Here is a 23,237-nt window from a genome sequence, read left to right on the forward strand (position 1 = left end):
TGAAGCACTTTTATAGAGTTCTTGGGTCTTCTGGATCCAGCCCTGCAGTGGCTACTTGGAGTAGATATGGGTGGGGGTCTTTTTATTAGCCTGCCTCACGGCTGGCAGAACCTACTCAAGACTCTATGCCTGCTTTCATTTCTGCACTTGACACACCCGTTGTGTGGCATGTGTTAGTCCTAAGAATTCTCATTGTGGGGTGGCATAGCTTCAGCTAACATGTAATAAAGTAAACTCCATGCTCCAATGTCAAACCCATTACAGGGCTGCTGCAGTGCAAGTTTTAACAAAAGCTCTACAATGTATGGTGAGCTCGGGAGCCCTGTCTCCCATGTCTTGTAAAACACTCTCAGCCTATAGAGCGATTAGCACACAACCGGCATGGGACTGAATACATAATTATAGTCCTTTGTGCACAGAGAGTTCTCTATCCCCACACAGCATGAGCAATGACCCTCGCCTCAGCAGCTACAAAAGCAGCACGTCAGTGCTGGTGCCTCAGTAAACGTACCTGCCTGTCGCCTGCCCTCGAACTTACCATATCCACAAAATAGGGCAGGAAGTGCACAAAAACTGCAGCTCTCGCGTGTTCCTCTGCGAATGCTTTCTACTGCCAGCAACGTGCGTTTGGTGTCCGGGTTGAGTACATGAATGGAAACAATGTTTCAGCCCAAAGGGGTGCCTTGTCCTCATCTACACGTTCTGCGCACTACGGGCTCCAAATAGAACCACTTTACAGTTAAATGTAACCTAGCATTGGTTCTAAAAATCATGCATCAGTTAGAGCGACATAATTAAGCAAATGAAATGCAAATCGGTAGTATTTAATCGCAAATTGCGATGCGCCTATTTCATGACTTGAATCTCCCCCTAACTCTGGCACTCTGCGAGCATTGCCAACCAATTCCTTGGTTATACCAGGAAGCATCCAGACATTCTGACTTGATGTCACCCATGACAACTCCCACTTTAAAAAAAAAGGCACAATAGGGTTCAATACATTTAATAATTTCTGACAGGAAGTCCACCAGACATGTTGAAATAGGACTGTGGTAAACTTTTAACACAAATCGGCCACTTCCAGACAAAGTCTATGCCGTCCCACCAAATGATTTTCATGCCCAAGATTTCACTACGCCCCAAGAAAATATTTTCCACCCTTGAACCCGGAGACACCCGCCATGCCCTTTTTGTGTTGGCTCATGTAGAACAACAAAGCTATCCACAACCGGGGTATCTAACATAAAAGTTTCTTGCAGACAGATCAGATCGGCCCTATCCCAAATCTCACCATTATAACGGAGATGGTGAAACCCATGTGTGTTCCAAGAAAGCAATCTAGTGCCTATATTTCAATTAGAACCCATCAGCCCCTATGTATGCTCTTCAAATGAGTTGATGACATGTGCCCAGTCATACAATGATGATCGTTTAACCTGAGAAGTGGACCCTGCACCAGTGGTACTGGTAGTACCCACTTTAAAATTAATCAGCATGGGTTCACATGGAATACACTCGGGTTCCACACTTCGCGATTCCCTTTCTAGATCAGGCGACACGTCTTCACAGAATGCAAACAGCAGGTAAACCATGTTACACAAACACTCTGGCTCAGCCATCACCAATTTCTTATTCAGGTGTGAGTGAAAATCCACTTTTACCACATCCACTCATCTCAAGTCCACAAAAAATATTCTAGCAATATCTCTTGATGTCAATGAATGTAATGATGGAATTTCTTAAATGCCAGCATATATTGGCGATACAGTGGGTATGCCCCATTTAACTTAAACATACGATAAGTGAAAGATAAGCTAGGTCCTCCCCCGTTTGTGCATGGTTTGAGTGTGAAATTCCCTTGTCAGCCTCCCATTTTACTGCGATCTTATAGGATAGCGCCTAATTGGGCCTTTGGGAGCCCACAGAGTTTGATTTAACTGGATAAATGGAACAACCCGCTTCGTAGGTCTAAGCCTCCGTTCTTCCATCGTACTGAAGATGAAAGATACATCCAAATCAACCTGGGGAGTGGGAACAGCTAGCACAAAACTTGGGCCAGTTATTTTTAACAGCACTGGGACATGGACCCTTCCTGATGTCGAGTGATAACTAGCCCTCTCACAGCTTCCACATGAACTGTCACTCAGAACCGCTGGTTCATAATAAGCTAGGTCCTCCCCCGTTCGTGCATGGTTTGAGTGTGAAATTCCCTTGTCAGCCTCCCATTTTACTGGGATCTTAAAGGATAGTGCCTAATTGGGCCTTTTGGAGCCCACAGAGTTTGATTTAACTGGATAAATGGAACAACCCGCTTCGTAGGTCTAAGCCTCCGTTCTTCCATCGTACTGAAGATGAAAGATACATCCAAATCAACCTGGGGAGTGGGAACAGCTAGCACAAAACTTGGGCCAGTTATTTTTAACAGCACTGGGACATGGACCCTTCCTGATGTCGAGTGATAACTAGCCCTCTCACAGTTTCCACATGAACTCTCACTCAGAACCGCTGGTTCATAATAAGCTAGGTCCTCCCCCGTTCGTGCATGGTTTGAGTGTGAAATTCCCTTGTCAGCCTCCCATTTTACTGGGATCTTAAAGGATAGCGCCTAATTGGGCCTTTAGGAGCCCACAGAGTTTGAATTAACAGGATAAATGGAACAACCCGCTTCGTAGGTCTAAGCCTCCGTTCTTCCATCGTACTGAAGATGAAAGATACATCCAAATCAACCTGGGGAGTGGGAACAGCTAGCACAAAACTTGGGCCAGTTATTTTTAACAGCACTGGGACATGGACCCTTCCTGATGTCGAGTGATAACTAGCCCTCTCACAGCTTCCACATGAACTCTCACTCAGAACCGCTGCTTCATGTACCACACCCAAGATCAAATCACTTTCACACTCTACAGAGTCAATTGAATAGGTGGAAAGCATTGAGAGATTACCCATGTTTTGAGCAATGGTTTTATCTTTGGGTTTTAAATAGGCTGTAATTAAACCATTGGGCTTGTTATCCGATTTTAACGTTTTGGACCATTTTGAATAATTCGTATTGGTCGAGGCTACACCTACTTCCCTCTTTTGTAGGGACACTGACTTTAGATTCCAAGAGGAGTTGGCCACATGTAGGTCTTCATCTCGCAAGCCCAAAGAATCATGCTCCTCCGGAAACACTTCAATCTGCACCTTAACAGAACGTAAGAGCTTTAGCGAACATTTATTGTTCTGGCCTAGCAACAAAAAAAAAAAGCATAAATTATGGGCTCCTCATGACAGGAGGGCTGGTAATGGGGATACCTTGGTGGCAGAAACGGCTTGTCGTGGCTGTGCAAAGTGCCAGCAATCTTTAAAGCAGATGAACATTGTGAAGAATCAGGCCCTGAATGATTAAAAACCGCCTGGCTTCCAATTGATTAGGGGAAAGCCCAGAGTCTTCACAGTGAAAAGGACGCATGACCTAGCCTGTAGATTTGTGGAGAACCACCTCCTCCATGAGACCCTGAGGAGCCCCCGGACAGGCAGACAGAGGGACAGATGTTCGGGACCCGCTTTGATAGTTCCAATGAAACTCCCGGAGCCAACCTCGATATGAGAGAGAGAAAATTTGAGTAAGCACAATCCAACAGGTCCTCCGGTCCATGTGACAAGTTCTCAACGTTTGCTTACATAGTATTACAGTGGGCAAGCACTGTTTTGAGGCCAGACACTTCCCTTGTGTTTAATAACAGTGCTGGGATTTTTCTCAGGGTTGACAACCCTGGCGTTGTCCCTGTGATCTCACTCTCTGTTGTCACAATAGAATTAGCGCTTTCAAAGCATGAGGCAGACCCTGCAGCACAGTTCTCGCCAGCCCCCTCCATCAACTTCACCTCCTGTCCCAGAAAGTGTTTGCCACTACGTAGTCAATGCATGATAGGGACACTGAAGAGGCACACGCTCAACAGGAATAGACAAGAAGGGCTGGGAACAGTACTTTTTAGTGGAGCCTCAACCACTCACACCATGGACAATCAGGCAATGCCGTCAGTCAAACACCCCCCTGCTCGCTTGGCCGCACTGGCTCACACTCACACACTGATAAGGGTTTTACTTCTCTTTGTCTTTTTACAGTTAGCTTTTTCATTTTCTCTCTTTCTCTGCTTCTCGTGACTGTTATTGGTATTTGGCGCGTTTGTCGATACGCCCTAGGGTGCCCACCACTACCTTTGGGCTGACTTACCGGCTCTTGCTGGTGTTCTCGTGGTTGTTCGTGGTCGTTCTGTGAAGGCACGCCGCTTGGTTTCCCTTCCTGGTTGTTTCCTGTTCGGCTTCTCATCTCTCCTTGAGTCTCGGCACATGACCCACTGTCAGCGTCTCCCCTCTTCTCTGCTGGTGAGCCGCCGGCTCCACCATGCTAAATACTGCTTTCCTGTTTTCTGAGCCTCAGGGACAGGTGAAACGTTTTCTCGCCAACAGTAGACTCTTGAACCTTGTTTCTGTCCTTTAAATTATCTGCGCACAGACATTTGCAGGGAAAGAATAGAACACTTGCTGGGCTTCTGGTTTCTCCTGTTCTAGGTTACTCTTTCCCTCATCTTCGTCCTAGTACTTAAGGAATTATGAGACAAGAGGTCCACTGTTGGTAACTGATTTTTAGACCTTAAATAATCATTTGCAATAGTTGTAAATAATAACTTATTATTGGATGATTGAAAATTGGACCTGTAGATGGCAGTCTTGTAATTTCTACAAGATACCTCAAGGTTGGAGGTTTGTCCCATTTGATGTGGGGAAAGATTTTCCCTATGCTTCAACGTGGGAGGTGTAGATCAATAACAATAAGCCAAAAGGGTCCAGAGTATAAGAAGATAATCCTCAGAGAAAAATGGGGGAGTCATGACATCTACCCGGAGGCTGTCTCCTCCCTCATTTTACTACCCCCAGGGTCAGGATCAGATAGCGACTGCAGTCCCCTGGCCACATGAGAGGAGGTTACTGCTGGGAGATCAGTGATGACTCCACCGGATTCATCACAGTACCTTGGAGGGTGATAGATCTTTTGTCCAACCACACCACACAGACAGTGAGATAAACGTTGCAGGAAGAGTTGGGCAAACTCTGGAGGGATGCCTCACAGCTCTCTAACAGGTTGTAAAAAAAAAAAACAACAAGAAAGATTACTAATTTATTACAGACGCTTAACACTCCCCAAACTCAAGCTGGATTCCCAACACCCTGCCTTAGGAGAGGATTCTGCAGAGCCCTGATCCTACACAAGCCTTTTCCGCCTCTTACAAAAACTACAGTTCATATACCAGGTAATTTGATCCTTAATCTCGTAAGGAAAAGAAACAAGAACATTGTGTGCAGGGACCGGACCCAGGTGGCAAAAGGACACAGTACTAAAGGATTGAGAGCTCCAAGGTATTTATATTTCCATAAAAATACAAAATCGTAGGCAGACAGTTCAGGCAAAGATTTGAACTGAGGAGCTATGAGAGTTCTTCTATTTGGTTTCAAGAAAGTCTGAACAAAATGGGACTCCAAATGCACTACAGAATTCAACATTTCAAAAGGGGCAAACATACAGGGTCACAATGTTGAGGACACTGGTGGTTGTATACCAGGAAACAAGGAAAAGTACCTTTCAAACACCAAGCAGTGAATGTGGCTCAGCAGAAGCCAGGGTGCATGGAAAATTCAACGACAGCCCTGTAAGTCGTGGGCAACAGCACAAACCAGGCAGTGATCTGGGTAAAGACAAATCAGAAGCAAAGTCCACCAATCCGGTCGGGGTACACAAAACCAGGAGCTGTAAGCCAGAACAAACTAACACGAGAGGCAGGAGAACACTGTTCAGGCACAAGCCATATTGAGATGCATTCCGTCTTGCAAACCCTGTGGGCTTTACACCTGGGTTGGGCCAGGACAGCTTGTCACAGCGTGTTTGGAGGGTGACGCCAAGATATTGGATAGTCAACACTGTTCGAGTAAGTGGGAAATGCAGTTTCTTAGATCACCTCCGGGCTCCACAATACCATGGTATATGCCAGTCAACATGCATTGTCACGTTAAATGCCAGTGAGTGACATCTCCTGAGGATTTTAAAAAGTCTGGGCATTTTTTTATTTTTGTTATAGGTGTAAGGAGTGCATGGTGGCAACAGTAAAAACAGACACAACTGATCACAGTTCAAGGGTGTTTATTAAACTGTATGCAGGTTGGAAAAACGCCTAATCTAATCCTAAATCTAAGATGGGAGCAAGCGTCAAGCATCAAATGAAAGTAAGGCAGTCATAGTGGCGTTGTGTAAAAATAAAAAGGACCTACACTAAGAAACCTATTGCCAAACGTGACAACTAACACAAAAAAGGTGTGGGATAGTTCTAAAGAAAAGAAAGAAGTGTTCATAAATAATAATATGTTAGGATGTGGTAGCCTGGATCTTCCTTCCCCACATTTTGAGCACGGGGTAAGGTAGGATCTTGGAGCACAGCAAACACACTAGCTTCTCCAGCACGAGTTGACAGTTCTGTTCCAGCTTATCAGGAGCCCCAATGGCAAAGTCTTGTTTCTCTTGAAAGTCTCTTGACTTCAAGAGTCTGACATCTATAAATCTCAAAAACAAAAGTTCCTTTAACAAAATGAAAGTTTGTTTCCTGCCTCACTTAGGGTGAGGATTCTTCACCCCCTGGATCCCTCTCTTCTGGGCGGTGACCCCCATTTTTCGTGGTGCTGGGTGATTGCTTTTCAGCCTTGCGATCTCCCTCTTCCGGACTTAAATCCCAAAACAATTCCTTTCTATGTCAAGGCTGTTGGTATGGTTTCCTGATCCCCTATTTTTCATGCGCAAAGACTTTCTGTGACAGACGCACAGACGTTAGCTTTTCATATGCTAAACCTATCAGGCCCCAAGAGGCCTGATAGGTTTACCATACGAAAGACTAACTAACAAACACAAAGTTCTGTCTTACGTATTTCTCGGGTGATGGCTCAGGTTCACTCTGGCTTTTCTCGGGTGAAGGATTCACCACACTGTTTCTTGGGGCTTTAGACTTGCCCCCATCACGGCAGCATCCCGCGGTCGGGTTAACTCTTGACATCTTCACATTAGCAATTGTTTGCGGGATTCACTTCTCTTGCTTTCTCACAGTTCGAAGGTCAAAGGGTTTCGACTGTACAGGATTTAGCTTGACCTCCTGTATGATCAGTTTGACCTAAATTGGGGGCTCTCCTCCAGCCATCTGGTTTCTGTAGTTTCACTCAGACGAGGATTGACCACAGTCTCTCGAGTTAGCACACACATGGTGCCGGTTCCTTCTGCAGCTGCTCTCCCCTTAACACTTGTACAGTTCTTTGATCTTAATTCAATTTGTCACTTTGCATCTTTCATTCACCACAGCGCCGGCTCTTATCGGGTTTCCCCTTGACTCACCGGCTGTGATGAACCGCTTGGAGTTCCTCATAACTGGAGTCAAGGCCAGTACCACGGTAGCAGGAGTTTCCCACTCGCCCGCTTATCAGAGTCGACACGTTCCAGGTACCATTGACATATTTTGCAGCACACTTGGGCTTTTGTCCTCGGTCTTATGATTCCCTCTGCAGAGGTTTTGAGGGTCTGCATCGAAAAGGGCAAGGTTGTGTCTCTCCTAGTCAGCCTCTCGATATTCTCTGCCTTTCTCCTCCTCTTGAACTGCCAGACCTGGATAGCTGTCTCATTGTGCAGTCTGTCTTGCTCGTACTCAGAGTCTCTCTTGCTCAACCTTTTATCGCTGTGGGGAAGCGAAAGGGCAGTCAGGTGTGTGCGATTCTGATCAATTTCCTGACTTTGCCTGACCCTTGTATTGGGACATGTCAGGTAAACTGCCCTGGCGTTAGTTCGTTCTCTGGTGTGTCATGCAAAAGTGTTTGTGTCGGAAAAGGAGGGGGGGCAGAGGGTCTGAATGTCCTACGTGATAGGATGGGGAAAAGGTGTTGAAAGAAGGGGGATACCGCGTCCCACCAGTCGCTGTCCCACTTCCACTCCCCGAGGACCCCCCCATCCAGGTGATCCTCCCTCACTGGTCCAACCCCAGGAACTGGATCCAATAGTGATGGCCGTGCCCTGGCCACCTGGATGTCAGACCACCGGGGACTAGCAAGGGAGGCACCTTAAGGTTTCTCACATAGGGCACTAACACAGTTTGGCATGGCAAAGGAGTACTTTTGGAGGGAAAACACACCACATTTTACAAACATGGTCTAGACAGGCATAGGCTTTTCTGAAGAGGGGAGGATGCTTACATCTATTCTCATCACTGAGAGATTAAATGATATCAGAGTGCTTGGCAATGAACTCTGCTAAGAAGTCAAACAGATAGTTTATCAATGCAGTAGTCCTATCTGTAGATTAGAGTAATTCTCTTCAGCAGTAAGATCGGTTTACCTGCACTGGCAGTCCATCCCGCCACACCAGTCCCTCTCCATCACTCTCCCACAAAAGATGCACTTCCTTTCCAGTCCACTCACTGGGAAGGCTCAGCTCCACCTTAAACCAACAGGTCCACCATCTGAAACACAATGCACATGCAAGGACACCGTTAATGTGCAATCATCACTGCTTGAATCCATATGTTAACGTGCCACCAAGGCAAGGCAATATTTCTTGCTTGAATACCCACAAATGCAACAGAATAATGAACAATGGTAGAAACAAATTAAGACCGTCTTTTCATAAGGTGCTAGAAGAAGGGAGCTCAATGTGGGCTTTAACAATCTCTTTGAACATCTAGTTCTAAGGGGCACTGCCATACAAACGTAACCGATGCTAAAGTAATATTCAGTTGTACTCCGAACAGTTGCATCAAGTTTCTGGGTCACACTTCTAATTAGTTTGCCAGCCTGCCACAGCTAGATTGATAGAAGATAAGCTTTGTATTGTCTGTGATATTTCATTTAGGGGTCTTGTAGTCTACTTTTCTAGAAATCTTGACCCAGAACAAAACATAAGGACACAAAATAAGTCTCAAAATTGATTGTTGTTTGCCGCCCAAAATTACCATTTTAAGACATGCCACATTCTATTCTGCACTGGACCTGCATAGGTCATTCCAATCTCTTCCTAATCAAATGCACAAATTATAAACAGCTGGCTATATTGGAGTGGTTATCATTTTCCTTGCTGCAATATCAGTCTGCTGCCAACAGTTCTAAGCCATTGCATAATTGTAAACGGCTGTAAGATGTTTTGCCATCGAATAGCAAGCAAACCCTCCTGAAAGATGACAAGTTTATCACCAGCACTTCCTCTTTCATACCATTTTCAACACTCCATTGCTTTGAGCTAGAAATGTTGTTCACATGGATATACATGGCTTTCTGAAGCTTCCATCGCTTGATAGCCACTATAACTAGGAACAAATACTTTCAAGAGTGTGTGTTACCTAATCCCGACAAACACACAATTGTCAATTATTTTTTCATAAAGTCTTCTCCTGACCACTTTGCACATCTATAACCTTAGCTCACGGAAAATCTGGCTATTGGGGATGTTGTTGAGAAGCCTGCAAAAGGGCTCATTCTTCTTGAGCTCCACGACACAATGCACCTTGCATACGACTGCAGACCTGCAATCCTTGCCATCCAACCTAAACATACACTCAGTAGTGCCTGAGACAGAGGGGCACGCCCAATACAGGCTTTGAGGCTGTGGGCCACCTGCAGCCTTTGATAACTGAGCCGACCTGTGCACGTAGGAAGACGGGATTCCTGAGGCGGCAGAGGTTGGCAGAATGAGAATGTGAAACCAAAATCTGGAAACTGCAATGGCAAACAAGCTAAGAGACCAACAGACATGTATAGGGTTATAAACAATAAAAGTGTATTTGCTTCAAGCATATTCAGGTTCTACCCAGCAATAACTGTGCATAAGTGAGCATTTTACAGAAAGTAAATGACATCCTTTCATGTGCTCCAGTTTACATGAGTTCTGCTGCAAGTGTGGTGTCATAGATGACAGACAGTTTACAGCTCCATGCTACGTAAAGGGTTTTCTGTGAAGCATACATAGATACATACATTTCTGTGAACGATTATATCCTCTCTATGTGCTAACTTTCCGACCTTGCAAGGGGCGCTGTTGAGCAGCCACAGCAATGGCCGCCTAGAAAAGTAGCTCCATTCAAGGGATAAATCCTGAAGGCAAAACATCCTGCTATTCGACTACAAAAGAACCTATAATCTTAGCAGATCCAAACGGAGCCCCCGTGCCGAGACTGGTGAATTCCCGAGCCGCGAGGTGCGGTGGTGCCAGTGATATTACACGACACACACAGCCCGACTCGCTGGGGAAAAGATACCCACTGTGGACTTCAGGGATGCTGGGGCTGAGGAGAGACGCGGGCGCACGGTCGGAGCGGCCTGCAGGTGGGAGGAGCCACTGAATCGTGGCTACCGGGGCATACACTGATCCAGTGCTGCGTGCAAAGGCTGCTGTCCTCCAAAATTGGGACCCTGCTGGGGCCGAGTGCTGACCCTTGGACCGGCGGTCACCAGCACCCAGATCCGGCATCGCAGCCGGCACATCACAGATACATTCTTTGACACCCCGCCGAAATCTACAGCGGCGACTGAGGGCCGCGCCGCCCCGCACCGGCCCCAGAGGGAATTGAAACAACACCATGCCGGGCTGCACTGATCCGGCACCTAGCCCAGCTCTGGAAGGTGACTGCGGGGATCACTGTGCGTGGTCGGGGCGGCGATCACCAGTGGAGTGCTCGCCCAGCAACCAGCGCGAACACCCCAGCGCACCGTCACACTGAACAGACTAACAGCGTGCGCCCCACTAACATAATCCGCCTGCTAACAACACGCAGGCCCCGATTTTAGCCGCTAAACATCTCGGCTCGGGGCACGCCTCTCTGCATACTCCTGGCAACTCGGAACTGGCCCACACTTCCACTGAACAACTCGCGATGCCATTACAGCATGGTGCCGGCCCGTGTCATCCCCTCCATCCCCCGGTGCGTGGGACTGCGAGGGCAGAGGAGGAGCTGCATCCCAAGGCTCACGCCCACTATAGGTGAATGAACAACCCTACTGCAGAAATAATCGTGGTACTATATAAACCGATATTTCACACACTGACTCGACCCAATATGTTCTACAGGGAGCCGAGGAACATGGCTAACAATATTACGTGAAACACAGTGATAGTGAAAGCGTATACTACTGGTGGTGTAGTAGATCCTTCTTGCGATCCGCGGGGAGACTTGGACATATCAATGTTGGCCCTGCCGACACCACGTGGAACCAGAGGACAGCGGGGTTCCCGACATACCCATGCATACGGAAGGTTCATGAGACTGAACACAAGGTGGGCTGTTTCTATTACGGCAAGGCACCCGAACACTCGCCTTCCACCTGCCTGTGTCTGATCGACTTTCCCTTGTCCCTTGGAGTGCTTCAACACCACTTGAGATTGAGCAGCGGATACAGCAATGACCCGGGAACACACTCCCTTCTCACCCGAGAACCGGGAGCTCCATACTGGTGAATCCAGGAGAGATGGTGAGGTAAGAAAAGTGACCTTGTTAACCCCCTTGATACCGGAGAGCCGGACCCCCCGGAACCCACTCAGTAGATGCATTGCGAACCAGAACCATTCAAATACCCGACATCTAATGGCAGCAGGCCTCCATTACGCAACCCAATAATCTATACCTGGTAATCGAACTCTGGTACTGGACACTATCCCTTGAGCAGCTGCATAGCTATAAGGCTACACCCCTGCAGGGTAAAAAACAAGGCCTTGCAGTGCCTTGCAATAATTACACTTCTCAATGACACGTTGGCCACATGGGTACGTGCACTCGGAGCTCACAACAGGCTACAAGAACTCATCAAAGTCTCCTCTGAGGTGTAATCACATTACAACTCCAGGTCTGGTGTGGCCACACAAGGGTCGTACCCCTGATCCCAGCGAAGGGCCGCTCTCTATTACACCATCACACCAAAAACTGGTGGGGTCAAGGTAACTCTTGATTAACACCAAGAACAGTTCCCGTACCAGGTACCTACCGCAACAGGCCGAAACCATACACCAGTTACTGAACTGTGAAGAGAAGCTACAAGATGCATTGGAAGGAACAAATACACACCCTACTCCTAAGTAACCCTTCAAATACCCAACATGACCAAAGGCGCTAACAAAATAAAGGGCCCAATGGATTCCTTCATGGGACCGCCCAGCAACTCACAAGCATCTGGTGAAGAGGAAAACTTGAGGGATGACCATTTATTACAAACGATGCAGAATGGGTTCCTAGCCATAAATGTGAAGCTGGACGATATTGTGAGCACGATAGAAAATTGAAAGCGAAAATTGAAAAGGAGAGTGGCCACATTAGCGAGGCTGACGGGCGCATTAGCACGAATGAAGTCACCATCACACGCCACGACCGTACGCTGAACACCATACAAACGGAAATAAAAAAAAAAAGGCAAATAATTGAGGACTTGGAGTCAAGGTCCCAGAGGAATAACATCCGGTTGGTCGGGATCCCGGAGGCAACAATGAAAGGGCCTAGTGAACCTTTCACCAAGAAACTTCAGACACTTTTTTCCGCCTCTAGGTTCTCACCACAGTTCCTGGTGGAGAGAGCACGCCGCACACTTGGCTCTCCTCCGCGCCCCGGGGCTCCCCCTAGGACAATAATTGCAAGACTTTTCAATTATTGCGACAGGGACTCTGGCTCGCCAGAGAAACTGGCATGCTACAGTTTAAATCCAACAGAATCCATATATACCCTGACTTTGCGACAGGCATACAAACACAGAGAAGGTCCTACGACAATGTGAAACGACTCCTTCAGGCTCAGAAATTCCCATATTCATTGATATTCCCTGCCAAACTACAAATCCAGCATGAAGGGAAGGCCCATTTCTTCGATGACCCTACTCAAGTGCTCGCCTATGTGGAAACAAGAATATCCCCTTCTATAGGACAGCCACAACCGGGTGTTAATAAGCCACGCAACAATGAAGAAGATAACCTGGATGACAATGATTAAAAACGGATGCACTTATACAGGACACCCGGCCATTCCATGGTAATGGAGAGAGACGAACAAACCATGAAGCCCCTTGAACTAACTAGAAGGCATATCCTCCCCTGGGGTTATCCAAAAGTTTGAATGGGATACATCAAGTTGGGGAAGATGGTGAGGGGTGGAGGGATGCACCTGGGAAATGCAAGAACTCAAGGAGTCTGGGCGGGAACCAGCCCAAAGTTTGTGGGTTACGAAGTTTGTAAAGGTTGTGGCAACAGGCATGCAGTCCATCACAGAATCCTGCATATTCGAGCAACAACAACACGGATTGATATGAACAACGGAACAAACGCTACGAAATGGTTGTTCAACTCAAAGTGATCTCATGGAATGTGAGAGGACTGAACAATCCCATCAAGACTAAGAAGATCTGGGCATACCTAGACCGATACGCACCCAATTTCGTGATGCTCCAAGAGACCCACGTCCGGGAATCGACAAACAAGCAGATGGCACTTAAGTGGGGAAAGAACAGATTCTACACCGACTACTCTTCGCAATCGAGAGGAGTGATAACACTCATAAATAAAAGTATAGACTTCAAAGTAGGCACTGCGAATATAGACCGAGGGCAGATATGTTCTCGTCTCCGGCACCCTCAATAACAGACCGGTCCTCCTCATCAACACGTACGGCTCCAACTCAGGCGACCCACATTTGTTTGCAAACATAGCTACCCTGATAGATCAAATCCCGAACATTCCCATGATATGGGGAGGTGACTTCAACACAATCCTGGATCTCTCCATGGACAGATCAAGCATCAAACAAGAGGAATGAAACGAAGACAGCTTGCACACTGAATCAGATCATATCTCAATATAGGCTAACAGACATCTAGAGAGCAGAACACCCAACTACTAAAGAGTTCACATATTACTCCACAGTACATGATGCCCATTCTCGGATAGACATGTGGCTAGTATCAAAGACCTGGACAGAGAGTAGATGCAGATCTACAATCCTAACACGGACCTGGTCTGATCATTCACCTATACTGCTTGAAATACAGCAAGACAGCCTCATCGCTCTGAGAACCCCGTGGGAGGATGCCCCCATCCACACTGCTTGATGATTCCCTTGTGGAAACACTGAGAATAGACAATGAGATATTCTTCACTGACAATGAAAACTCTGTTCCCAAGTACTCCACAGTCTGCGAGACATTCAAAGTGTGGCTCTGAGGCACTATGATTGCTACTACATCTGGAATTTTAAAGACCACCAGAGCGGAGCTAAAAGAGATTGCAGGAGATCTCAAAAAACGAATAGTGATAAACAGGATAGAACGCTATTGGGATTAAGGGTAACAGACAAATATTCTGTGACTTGGCAGATCGTGAAACCCGTTTCATGAACAGCAAGGTACAAGCACAGAGATATGGTGAAGCTGACCGCCCTGGGTGACTTCTAGCTGGGATAATTAAAGAGGAGCCGGATTCTCAACACATTGGGGGCATTACCAAGCCTAACAGTCAGACGACCATTAAACACAAGGAAATAAACACCATGTTCATGGACTATTATCAGTCACTTTACTCTAACAACGATAGTGTTACGGTGGAGGAGGTTCATCAGTACTTATCACAAACTAATCTCCCCACGCTGGACAAAGCCACCAGCACGAAATTAAACAGCTCAATCACAGTCAAAGAAATTCTAGACGCCATAGCCTCCCTAGCATCAAGTAAAGCCCCGGGCCCAGACAGCATAGGCATAGAATTCTACAAGTCTTATAAAGATATCCTTGCCCTGAGACTCCTTAAAAGTGTGGGAGGCGGCATGCGCAGTGGGGAAACTTCCATCCTCCCTTACAGAGTCCGTAATAACGGTGCTCACCAAGCCTGGGAAACCTGCAAATGAGATGGCCTCATACCAGCCTTTATCCTTGATAAACTCGGATATGAACATTTGTGTCAAGACCCTTGCCAATAGACTGATGCCGCACATACCTGACCTGGTACATCCCGATCAGTCAGAATTTATACCTGGTAGATCAACGGCCCTAAACTTAAGGCGACTATTCAGAACCATCGCACAAATAAACCCTAAACTCCCGGTTGCAGCGATGATTTTAGATGCGGAGAAAGCATTTGATTCCGTTTCAGGGAATTTCCTATTTGGTGTATTGCAACGCATGGGTATAAGTGGGCAGTTTAGCAAATTTGTTAAATTACTATACACTGAACCTGGAGCCAAAGTTCGTACTAACCAAAACTACTCAGGCACCTTTAGACTTACCAGAGGAACCAGACAGGGATGCCCCTTCTCCCCAATTCTGTTCGCATTGACGATCGAACCCCTTGCAAGCAGGATCCGGGAATCCCATGGACATAGAGGCATACACATAAAAGGTCCCCCACAAATTATTTCACTGTATGCCGATGACACCTCAATTTACCTGAAACGCCCTGAGGAAAATATACAACCGATATTGGCAGAGATCGATAAATTCACCCGACAATCAGGATATAAAATAAACGCTACGAAATCTGAGGCGGTTCCCCTAAATGATAAAACAATGGAACCCAAGCAACTACATGGCATGAACTGGGCAAGCACAAAGGTCAAGTACTTGGGTGTACAGGTGGGAAGGTCCTACAAACTCCTGCTCGAACATAATCACGCAAACTATCTGTCCACCCTGGAGCACAAACTCACCTTATGGAGTAAACTTCCCATAATGCAAATTGACAGAGTTGCAGTCCTGAAAATGATGGTCACCCTAAAGTTGCTTACATTATTTTTTTTTTTTAACAAACTTTATTTTAGATTTTGTCTCAAGAGCTCTGGTTACAAACATGTTGAAATATAAAGGCATAATATAATTCATTTGATGTCTTGTTTTCTTATAGTTTTCATGCAGTCACTTATATCGTTGAGTTCTTGAGCGTAATAATTAATTAACAATGAACAATCAAAGAGTTAACAGTGTCCCCCCCAGGGGCGTGGCTACGAGAGCCATGTGAGGAGTCGAGCTCTGGGAGAGCTCCTGTGATCCGGCATCTGATCCTGAGCAAAAGTGCATACTTGCACGCATTTATGCCCTGAAAATCGGAGCGCCCGTTTATGAATGCGGTGCACAGGTTTCTTGTACTTCTGGTGCCTGGGCGAAGTGAGAGGACGGCGCTGCGGGCACTGCTGAGGCCGCGCACCCTCGAGCAGGGATCCAAAATAGCAGACGGGAGGATCGAACAAAGGAGCCCGCTGGCAGAGTGAGGACAGAGCCAGAACGTTAGAACCAGCGCACTGGAGCTCCTGCATTGCCTGCCGGAGCACCGTTGTACGGCACCTGGGGGCGAAAATGGTGGACGCACCCACGTGGGTCCCCGAATTGGATTGCGCCCGAGGCCGTCTGCAGTGGGACACGGCTGCCTGCGAGCACAGAGGTGGGCACTGGGCGGGGGGAAACCTATCGGGGTTTGTGCGGCCCCAGCGTCGGACCACATACAACTGGCACCCTTGAGGGTGGTGGAGCGGCCCGAAGAGGAGGCGGACGCATTTGGGGCACCTGGCGGGCTTGCCCACGGTAGAGTGGCCTGGCTGGAGGACATGAGCGCTGAACGGGGCGGCGTGACCCACAGAGCCCGGACGGGTGCATGCCCCACCCGAGCGCGGACTTGCGACACACGCCTGAGGCACCCGACGAAAGTCGGGTGCTGAACGGCCCCCGGGGGCCAACAACTGCATACGTAGGCGGCCTGCCCAGCTGAGGCTGGCTGCGGATACACTGTCACGCCGTGCCGCATATACCTGGGCGAGAGTGGCACCTAAGACGAAGCGGATGCAACCAAGCAAGCCGCGAACATGCATCCGTAGCAGCCACGGGCCCGTGGACCCCTGACAGCAACATTTATTGGTGCTCCGGCGCAGCACACAAGGCCCGAGGAGTGCAGGCATATTCGGGCCCAAAACGAAGACCTTGGGCCCCCCCGAGCATACGGACGCCGGTGGGGGCCTGCGGAACGGCCCCATGTGTGGCAATCAGGCCGCGGGCACGGGTGCAAATTGATAGGCATTGAGAGACTGGCAGGGACGTGCCCCCACAACGGAGGGCCGTGTGTGGAGGATATAGGAGCTGGGAGAATGGGACACCCCCTGGCCCATGCATGAGGCGGGAGGAGAGGAGGAGTGAGGAGCACCTTGCGGAGAGCGCCGCAGAATACTGCCCACGTGAGTAGGCTGCACCTGCGACATGGCCGGGCCGATGGTTGAAACACGCTGAGCCTGCAGGGACACTCAAGAGGGCCCCAAGCACTTGGGGGAGTAGCCATAGACCTGGAACAGTACGAGGTGGGGCACACAGACCTGGACAAGAGAATTGTCAGTGCACAATTACGTTGGAGGATACAATCCACTCCAGGAGCAGACTCTGCAGTACAAAAGAACCCCCAACATAGCCCGCCGGGGTCCCCCTGCCAACCGGGTATACGGAAGCCAGAGACCACACACTGCGAAGCTCGTACGCTTAAGCCCAGAAACATCAGGATGGCCAACAAACTGCCTAAAACAAAAGGCAAACAACCCACGATTGATGAATATGCTAAAACATCCCCAGTGGCGGAGGGAGCTAGGAGCAAGGAGAGAACCCCCCCCCCCGCACCGTGGGTATAGCCACCACGAGCAAAGACCAGGAGATCCTTGCAGCAATTGCAGACCTGAAAGTAGCTTGGGAAACCAAATTGGGAATGGCCATGGTGGAACTGAAAGCGGCTCTGGAGCTCAAAGTCGGGGCTGTACAGGAGGAGGTGAATCTCCTCTGGCAAGACGTCAGAGCTCTGGCAGAACGTACAGGCAACTTGGAGAAGGAAGTGGCCCCGAATACAGCTGCATGTGCATCCCATAAATCTGAGCTTCATGCCCTAGAGCAACGCATGGGCAACCTGGAAAGCAGGGCGGAGGAGGCGGAGTGACGCGCCTGGAGGAACAATATACGTATCGTGGGATTGCCCGAGGGAGCTGAGGGACCCAACCCCACAGAGTACATCGAATCAATGCTGCTGCAGGAGATAACTGAGATAACTGGAGGAGTGCTGACCCAGGGGTTTCGCAGTGGAACGGACGCATCGGGCCCTGACAAGGAAGCCACCACCGGGGAACCCCCCGCCCCCAGGCCAGTGATTGCCAAGATCCTGAACTACCGAGACCAGGAAAAAATCCTTCAGCATTTCCGGAAGGGAGGAACGATACAAAGGGCGTCGGCAAACATAACAGCATACCCGGACTACACTCTGCAGGTACAGCGCAGACGCATGAACTTTGGTGCAGTAAAGAGAAGATTGCGAGAAGCGGGCTACAAATACATGCTGATCTACCCTGCAAAACTGAAAGTGTTCTACAAAAATAGAACACTGTTTTTTGATACCCCGGAGGACGCCACAGAATGGCTGGATATGCATAGCTGTCCCCAAGAATCCGGCATCCAGAAGGAAGATGGCGCAGATAAGTAGCATGGAGACCGTGGCACCCAGGGTGTCGCAGTCTCAGACATTGGGACTAGAATATAGGACAGGACACAGCCTGTTGGAGTAGAGCGACTAGGGCTATACACGTATGATCTTTGAGCACGGGAACTTAGTGAACGGTGTAGGAGCATAACGGAACCAGCCCTCACACCCCCACGAATAGACTAGTTAGGTCACTGGTAGACCGGTGACACCCTGCCGGGACCCTGACCTTGGCATTCCGAGGCAGGACCAAACGCGGGGGGAGCCTGAGATCCAGGGATGGAGCTGGGCACCAGTTGGGGTGGGGCAGGGAGGGGGGAGGGAAGGGGTTGTGTGCAGTGTATTATAGTTGAGCAAGGAGGGAAGGGGGGGTTAGTTGGGGAGTTTAAGTTGGGAAAGGGAGGGGTACGAGCCCAATTTCATGTCAAACTAGACTGGAGAGGAAACCCGGGAAGGGGGGGAGGAGGGACAAACCACGCATGGCAACGGGTAGCCTGAGAATTGGAACGTGGAACGTGAGAGGCCTCAATAGTTACCTGAAGAGGAATAAAGTAATGATGTACCTGAGAAGGCTGAAAGTTGACATAGCATTACTACAGGAAACCCACCTTACTAGGGATAAACTGGAGGTGGTCAAGAGAAAGTGGAAAGGGACCACCACAGGAGCCACATACTCGGCTTACGCTAGGGGGTGGTCACGTGGGTGGCACCCCATGTACCATTTCAGCCGCTTCAGTCTACGGTAGACCCAGATGGTAGAAGGTTAGTGATGCGGGGGATGCTAGAAAACAGGGAAGTGAGTATCAAAAACTCATACGCCCCTAACCAAGACACGGCAGCCTATTTTAGGGCCCTATATGGTAAACTTAGCCCCCTACTGGGCAGTGCCATCATCTGGGGAGGGGATTTCAACTGTACATTACACCCCAAATTGGATAGGTCAGACAATAAACTAGATAGACCCACCCCGGCTGCAAGGACATTACAGGCCCTGCTGAGGGACTTTGGGCTAGAAGATATCTGGAGACAGTTGAACCAGGGAGACAGGCAGTACTCACATTACGCGCCCCCCCACAACCTGTACATGAGACTGGATTACATGGCTTCAGAGATAGCAGGAGAAATGATAGGTTCAGAATACAAGGTCAGAGTGCTTTCGGACCACTCCCCCCTGGTCTTGGAGTGGAGGCATCAGCCGCCTAGAGCGAGAATCCCAACATGGAAGCTTAGAGCCGAAGCCCTGCAGGACTCGGGATTTCGTGAGGACTTAAAGGAGGCAATTATTGAGTACTTTGACATTAATACAGGGAGTGTGCAGTCAGAAAGAACCTTATGGGAGGCGTTCAAAGTGGTAGTACGGGGTGCAGCCATATTCAAATCCAGAGGGCTCCAAGGGGGCATAGAGCAAGAGCTACAGGAGACAGAGAAGGAGCTGGAAGAAATAATGCAGAGGGGGAGCACCTCACAGGAGGATGACGAACGGGCGGATCTATTACAACAGACTAGTAGGGAGCACTGGGACAGACTATGTAAACTAAACTATAAAAAATATATTGAAAGGCAACATGCGGGGTGAGATAAACCGGGAAGGCTGCTAGCATGGTTATACAAAAATCAAACGCCACGCCTAGTGGTCAGGGAGTTAAAGGGGAAAGAAGGCCAGACTTGGGACACCCAAGAGGGTGTCAAAGAGGGGTTCCTCAGATTCTATAAACACCTGTACGAGGATATGGGGGAGGGGGAGGAGATCGGTCAGGAGATTCAGGAGACATTGGAAGACATAGGATTGCCCAAGTTAAATGAACAGGAGCGGGAGGACCTGTACGCCCCAATCACATTAGACCAATTAGAGACAGTGATTCAGCACCTATCCACGTGCAAGGCTCCGGGGTCAGCCGGCCTCCCAAGTGAATTTTACAAGACATATAAGCAGGAAATACTCCCCCCGCTGCTTACCATGCTAAATGAGGCGCTGGAACGAGGGAGGCTGCCGGAGTCCCTGAGGGAGGCGGTTGTCATTCCGCTCCTAAAACCGGGCAAGCCAAGCACAGATTGTGGATCATACAGACCCCTATCAATGCTCAATCAAGACAGCAAAATCCTTACAGCTACGCTGGCAAACAGGCTCAAATGAGTTATTGGCAAACTGATACACCCCGATCAAACAGGCTACGTCCCAGGCAGGAATATAACCGACAATCGCAGGAGACTCCACCACATTATCGAACAGACAGAGGAGGACCCCGACGAAATGGTAATAGTCTCGTTGGACGCCATTAAGGCCTTTGACTTTGTGAGGTGGCCGTGGTTGCTAGCAGCTCTGAAAGAATATGGGATGGGGCCGGGGTACCCGAGGTGGGTCAAAATGATATATAGCTCCCCAATCGCCAGGGTTAAAACTGGTGCAATAATCTCGGACAAATGGCAACTTAGTAGGGGCACTAGACAGGGCTGCCCCTGGTCGCCCATGCTGTACATTCTCGCTCTGGAACCACTGGCAATCTGCCTCAGAACAGTATGGGGAGATAGGGATCCCCACAAAGGGAGGATCACACCTCATATCACTGTACGCCGATGACATTCTGCTATACCTGCGCTTCGCAGAAGAAAACCTACAAAATGTCCTGGAGGTGATTGAACGCCATGCCACCCTCTCGGGCATAGCGGTAAACCCAAAGAAATCAAGCATGTTCCCTTTGGGGAGATACAGGAGGGCCCCGCATAGGAACCTACCGGTCTTGCCGATACCGGTCCGATTCTTGGGAATAGACATATACCACACGGCCGAGGACGAACACGAGCACGAGCACAATACAGAGAGGGTAGTGGAAGGCATTAAAAATAGCATGAGGTTTTGGTCCAGGCTTCCCCTGACCATGATGGGTAAGGCAGCTTTGATTAAGATGGTGGTCCTGCCGAGACTGCTGCATTATTTTACGAACATCCCGTACATGCTCCCCAAACGTTTTTTTGCGAAACTCCACAGTCTATGCCAGGGCTTTATATAGCATAACTCAAGGAATAGGGTGGCCCTTTGGAAGTTACAAAACCCGTGCAACACTAGGGGGTATAAACCTACCGAACCGAGTTATACTACCTGGCGGGACAGCTCCAGTATGTGGCCAGGTGGTTGTCTGAAGTAGAGACAGCTGAAGCCAGGCCCCTTTTTTCTAAGAGAGGTGGTACGGTTACCTAAATCAAAGTTGCAAGGAAGGGCGAGACTGTTGGAGCTGGGCAAGGAAATATGGAACAAAGCATGGCAGGTAGTGGGAAACCCGACCCCATGCTCCCTGTAGGTGCCGCTAGTGGCGCTATGTGGGGAGGACTTGCAAATGATAAAAGGGATCTGTAGATACTGGGAATCGATGGGCCTTGCGACCCTCAGAGATGTATGGCACTAGACTTCTAGAGACTAATGGGGGATACCGGGGTACAAGAATTATTAAACGGGTGCGGGAAAGGTGGCCTGATGTAATGCTAGCGGAGCAACCCGATATGGTCATTGAAACGATTTATATCTCGGAAGGTGGGCACAAAATATTCCGCATATACAAACTATTGATGACTAGGGTGGGTAAGGAGTTGCTCCAACTGAGGCGAGACTGGGAGGAGGAGGTGGGAGAACCTATGCTGGATGGACAATGGGATAGGGCTCAAAGGTATCACAAGAAGGTGTCCCGTAACGCGAGGCTACAGCAGATCCAGTTATATGTTACTCATAGGGCATATATGACCCCCAGCAAAATTGCCAGGTTTGGAAGATCAGTGATACAGAAATGCCCACATTGCGGGGAGGTGGAAGCAGGGATGATACACATGTTTTTGGCTTGTCCGGAGGTGGGTAGATTCTGGACAGAGTTCAAGCTATGCCTAGCCGAAAAAGGGATCACACTGGAGGTGGAGTCAGCTTGGGCATGCATGCTGGGGGTTTTGCCAGACCACGCAACCTGAAGCACATTAGTAGGATGAAAGACCTGGCCTACATCCTGGCCAAACGGAGAATCGGTATGGGCTGGAAGGCAGCCCAACGACCTAGAATAGAGACGTGGGGGGCTGACCTCCTGAAGTGGGCAGATGCAGAAACGGCAGCTAGGTATGAAGCAATCAGTAGAAGAGGGGACGAGGAAGCGGGACCCCTGATAGCGTGGAAGCAACTGGTGGCCACGATGGTGGGACCCCCCCCAGGCCGATCTTAGTGAAGACGATATGAGGGGGGCTAATGAGGAAGACAAGCACGGAGATACGCAAGCTAGTGGCATGGAAGCAGGGGCTTGAGTTAAGGGGGAATGAGGGGGGGGGACTGTGACGCACAAGTGAACATAATGATGTAAACTCATATGCAAATGTCCTCAATGTTTGTGATGCTTAGAGTGTTGTTAACAAAAACAATAAAACTAGTTTTAAAAAATACAGTTCCCCCCCCTCCCCTGGCTTGTTTTTATAATAACAATAAAGTGCAGTTGAGTTTGCTATGAAACGTGTCCATCCATGCATCTCTGCGGTTCCCGTCCTCGAGGAGATTCGTCCTGGTTTCATTGATCATATTATAGAAACTTTTCGTAATATTCTAGGTTTAAAGTACATTTGTTCTCCGACTCTGGTGAATTCGCGGAGGGGCATCCATGTCTTCAAGTATTTCGAATATGAGCCGTATGCCAGGGCTGTTACCTTTTCCAAGGCCACGATTCCCCACAGTTTAACCCACCACATAGCTTCTATTGGGCTT

The 23,237-nt window shown here is 48.7% G+C and overlaps 1 protein-coding gene across 2 annotated transcripts in view; it reads right to left on the reverse strand.

Moving 5' to 3' along the window:
- MAN2C1 (mannosidase alpha class 2C member 1) overlaps positions 1-23,237 on the reverse strand; it is a 932,858-nt gene that overhangs the window by 813,273 nt on the left and 96,348 nt on the right. For both annotated transcript variants that reach the window (XM_069624549.1, XM_069624550.1), the window contains exon 3: positions 8,402-8,525. In XM_069624549.1, coding sequence (XP_069480650.1) covers positions 8,402-8,525 — 124 coding nt within the window. The remainder of the gene's footprint in view (positions 1-8,401; positions 8,526-23,237) is intronic.

Source organism: Ambystoma mexicanum, chromosome 11 (genome assembly GCF_040938575.1).
Source record: "Ambystoma mexicanum isolate Mex_15411 chromosome 11, UKY_AmexF1_1, whole genome shotgun sequence".
Taxonomy (NCBI): Eukaryota; Metazoa; Chordata; class Amphibia; order Caudata; family Ambystomatidae; genus Ambystoma; species Ambystoma mexicanum.